Source organism: Corylus avellana, chromosome 4 (genome assembly GCF_965113065.1).
Source record: "Corylus avellana chromosome 4, dhCorAvel1.hap1.2, whole genome shotgun sequence".
Lineage (NCBI taxonomy): Eukaryota > Viridiplantae > Streptophyta > Magnoliopsida > Fagales > Betulaceae > Corylus > Corylus avellana.
Window position 1 is genome coordinate 7307022 of NC_142493.1, and position 4633 is coordinate 7311654.

The window sequence follows — 4633 nt, forward strand, 5'->3', positions numbered from 1 at the left end:
ATGGATTTATCTTCGAAAAGAACGTTTTCCAGCAAAACAACGATCTAAGCTCCTACCACGAGCAAATAGTCCTTTCAAAGTGCTCCAACGCATTGGGGAAAATGTTTACAAGATTGAGCTCCCTGGAGAGTATGGTGTATCTGCCATTTTCAATGTATGTGACTTAGCACCATATGAAGAAATCGAAGAGACCACAGACTTGAGGGCAAGTCTTCATCAACCGGGGGAGTATGACACGGGTGTGTCCAGCAAGAGTCCATTAACAATTTCCCAAGCTTCAGTCCAAATAAATCCACAAGCCCAACAGAATGCCAATGCCCAAATTGAAGAAATCCCGATGCAGTCTAGAGAGTTCTAGTGATTTCAAAAACATCATAGCCATCCATTACTTCATCATTTCGAACACATTCCTAGGTCTAACTTGAAGTTCATAATCTTATCTTTCCAACTCAAAAGGTTTCAAATCATTTGGAGTCGCGAGCCAAAAGTTATGACGGTTTCAAGTGGAGTGGTCAGCCTTCTCGGGAATACGCATTAAGGTGACTGTTTGTCCCCTTGTCTGCTACTCTACAAATTAATGATTGTTTTATGCCATTATTACTTGTTTAACTTCATTAGATGCTTATCCCATGCTTAGAGGGTTATTATAAGCTTATATAATACTTGTGTGTGCAAGTGTAGGCCAGACTAGAGTATTGTGTTAAAAAACCAGCCTTTGGCTTTTGAGAGGAGAGTTCTCCTTATATCTCTATATCTCTTTGGTGTGAGCCTTAGAGTGGTGAGTGTTCTAGTTCTGTATTCCTGGTTATAATCCTTTGAGTGGTGATATTCTATATCCCTTTGGTGTTATCTCTTGGGTGGTGAACTTCTATATGTCATTTGAGTGTGAATTTGTGTACTTGTTTTCCATCTCCATTTCTGTCCTGTATCAGACACAACAACCATCTAATAACTTCATAACATTAGATTAACATAGCCAAAATCCCAAAACATATAAGAACATAAGGTTTGATGAAAATATGATGTTAATGTACATTATGCTATAGTTCAGATTCTTCCAAGATTTAAAAATAACAGATCTACTGAATCTAGATAGTTGGGAGCAAAACAAGGAGAAAAAAGTACTGGGTACTAATGACAAACTTAGGTAAAGCAGATGAAAGCAAAGTAAACCTAAATATTAAAAGAAATAAACAATGTAGATGGATCCATCTTCTCAAACAAATCCAACTAATAGAATGTGTAGTTGATAGGGAATCAGTGTCTCTTGGGAGGAGAAGGGGTATCAAAATTAGTCCAAGACTGTTAAGTATTAGAAATGAGCAGATACAAGACATAAAAAGTGGCCTTCAGTCTGAAAACATCAACAATCATACAACATTATAAACCAATTGAACACTTTTTCTAAATAATCTATAATCAATTAACCAATTAATCTAAACAATAATCAATTAACCAATCTAAACCACAACACTTTTTCTAAATAATCACTTAACCAATTTAAACAATAATCGATTAACCCTAAACAATAATGTAAATAATATATAAATAAATGATAAATAAATATAGGGAGGAGGCTTACTGGATTGCTGGCAGATGGAGGAGGAGGAGGAGGAGGAGTTTGGCGGAGGAGCTCCACTGGCGGCAAAATAATCGCTAGGCGGAGAGAGAGAGAGAGAGAGAGAGAGAGGGGATGGATGGCCGGTTTTGATGGATAATTGCAAGATAGTTAGAATGTCACGTCAACATTATTGGATAATTGCAAGATAAAAATGTAATATTTAGCATTACTCGGAAGAAAAAAAAAAAAAAATCAACCAATTTCAGTTTGAAGTAAGGAGGGCTTTGCAATTCTTGTCTCATTCTACTATATTCTAGTATTTCCATGAAGAATTTGTGACGGCTTATTACACACAAATATCTTTATAATGTTAGGTACTTTTGATGTTGGCCATAAATTTATTTATTCCAATATTTTTATGCAATGCTCCGACTCACATAGAGAATATTACGCATGAATCATGGTGGCAAAACCTTTACGTAATGAGTCATTTCTTTTATGTATTACAATGTATAATATTCTTTTAGTTAGAGTACTTTATGGACGATCAAACTTCATGAATGGTCTTCTTATAAGCCATTCCGTTCCAACTTTATTTATGCCCACGGAGCAATTATGATGACTTATTAATGGCCACATGTCAATAATATTGCTAAAAGACTATGGTGACTAGTTTTGAACTTTTAGTAATACAAAATACCAACTTTTTTTTTTTTTTTTTAGTGATAAGATATTCGTTATTGTCTGATTTGTATAATACTCTAATCTAATGCCTGATCACAACGCTTCAAAAAGATTATGAAGGCTTTCTTTTCTACCCACGGTCCAGATTTCACTAGACCGTGCATTGATTTATTTATATATTCATAAATAAAACCCAATTTAATATATCCCGCTCCCATTTCCAATTCTTGTAACGAACTTAACCAACAGAAGAACTGAACGCTTTCTTTTCCCGCTCAAAAATATCCAGGCCCTCTGATCACTTTCCCGAGAAAATCCATCCAAGAAAAAACAAACCATGTTCACTTCTTCACAGCCGCCAAGCAACCCTCCACACAGACCCCGCTGGAGTTCCGAAGAATGTATCCGCATCTTTGTCATCTTCCCCTTAGCGATCTGCGTCATCGGCTTCATCTGTAGCGACTTACTCAGCGCCGATTCGTGTCAACACTCTGCCCTTCGCTTTCCGGAGCGTTTCGCGCGGGACTACAAGCGAGTGGAGAGGGAATTGAAGGTCTACATCTACCGGGACAGGGACCCCGGCAGGTACTTCCAGTCGCCGAGGGAGCTGACGGGGATGTACGGGAGCGAGGACTACTTCTTCAAGAATATCAAGGAGAGTCGCTTCCTCACCACTGATCCTCTTCTGGCTCGCCTCTTCTTTATTCCCATTTATTGGCATCAAATGCGCAGCCGCGTACGTACCTTAATTCCATCAATTTCATTTTGCAAAGATTGATTTCTCTGTTTCTTGTATTGTTCCAGATCGAGAAAGGCTTTAAAGAATTAATTTGTTCTTGCTTTACAGAATATGCATGCTATTCAATTGATTCCTGATGTAATTCATTCAATCTACTGCTTGTTTTTTGTGGAATACAGAGAACACCGTATGAGAATATGACCGATATAGTTGAGAATTATGTGGAGGGCCTAATCTCAAAGTACCCCTATTGGAACAAAACTGAAGGTGCTGACCACTTTTTTGTGATATGCCATGAAAAGGGCGTGGAGGTTGCTGAAGAAGTTCCATTTCTTGAGAATAATCCAATTCGACTTGTGTGTCCACCTGCCCGTTATACTTCATACAAGGATATTGCCCTTCCTCTAGTAAATCATTCATTTTCTCATCTTTCTTATGGAAACGAAAAGTACAAGAGGTAATTTTTTCATCAAATGCTTCAAGCTATTTCATAAAAATCAATACTTCTTTCATGTCAATGGAGTCTTTGAATGTTGCAGGACAACGCGTAGTTTGTTCGCAGGCGTTCCCAATGTTGAAATAAGACCCATTCCGGAACTTCAGTGGGAGAATGACACTGAACTTGACATCCACAACAACCGTACAGATACTGATGAAGGATTTGTGCTATATCATGACAGAGTTCATCGGACAAAGTTCTGCATATGCCCTCATGGATTCCCAGACTATACTAACATTATAGCAGACTCCATCCGTTATGGATGTGTTCCTGGTAATATCATCATCTTCCCTTATGCAATGGTTTTATATAAATTAGTCTCTCTAGAAATCAAACTGGTTTCATGCAACATGTTAATGTCACACTAGCTAGGGGGTTTTCTAATTTTATTGTGTTCATGATCGATGCATGCTTCTCATCTAATTGCTTTTCTAAGTAGTTAATTTATGTGTCTCTCTGCAGTTATCGTGTCAAACTACGAGAATTTCCCATTCTATGCTATTCTTGACTGGCATAAATTTTCAATAATACTCGCGGAGGAGAATGTACATTTGCTTAAGGACACTCTAAAAGGCATACGACGTGCAGATTTCACCAGATTCCAAAACAACTTACTCAAGGTAAAACAAACAAATTAAACCAATGTTGTTTGTTTTTGTAAATGGATGAGGAATTTCAAACTGGCTTATTTTTGTAAATGATCATCAGGTCCAGAAGCATTTCGAATGGAACTCACCTCCAGTCAGATTCGATGCATTTCACATGGTCATGTATGATCTCTGGCTGCGTCACTCAACATCCCGTGCTAAAGCCATAACCAAAGCCATATCATTTACTGAGTCTGACATGATTTCTGTGTGACAAAGGCAAAGCCATATCGTTTTGTAAGAGGAAATTTTTAGTCAATAACGTCAACGACTGTGAAAGGAATTGGGTGCCTGATTATTTACGCCAAAGGATGTCTTTACTTCCATGTCTTTCTAATTGCCATTGACAAGGGTGAATGGGGATCTGGGGAAATCCTCGCTTTTTCTTTCCTTTTTAAAATGTAAAAATAAAATTCGATGCATTTCACATGTCCAAGTCTGTCTTTCGAATTCCCGTTGGCGTGTAATAAAATTCTTTCTTTATACAGTCTACGTGATAATGC

The 4633-nt window shown here is 37.7% G+C and overlaps 1 protein-coding gene across 1 annotated transcript; it reads left to right on the forward strand.

Annotated features, from left to right (window-relative positions):
- Nucleotides 1-2582: 2582 nt before the first annotated feature.
- Nucleotides 2583-4344, forward strand: LOC148586229 (putative glycosyltransferase At5g03795). Its single transcript, XM_088515512.1, has 5 exons — nucleotides 2583-2981; nucleotides 3164-3441; nucleotides 3524-3756; nucleotides 3946-4103; nucleotides 4192-4344. Exons 1-5 carry the CDS (start codon nucleotides 2583-2585, stop codon nucleotides 4342-4344), a joined length of 1221 nt encoding a protein of 406 aa, XP_088371638.1.
- The last annotated feature ends 289 nt before the right edge of the window (nucleotides 4345-4633 follow it).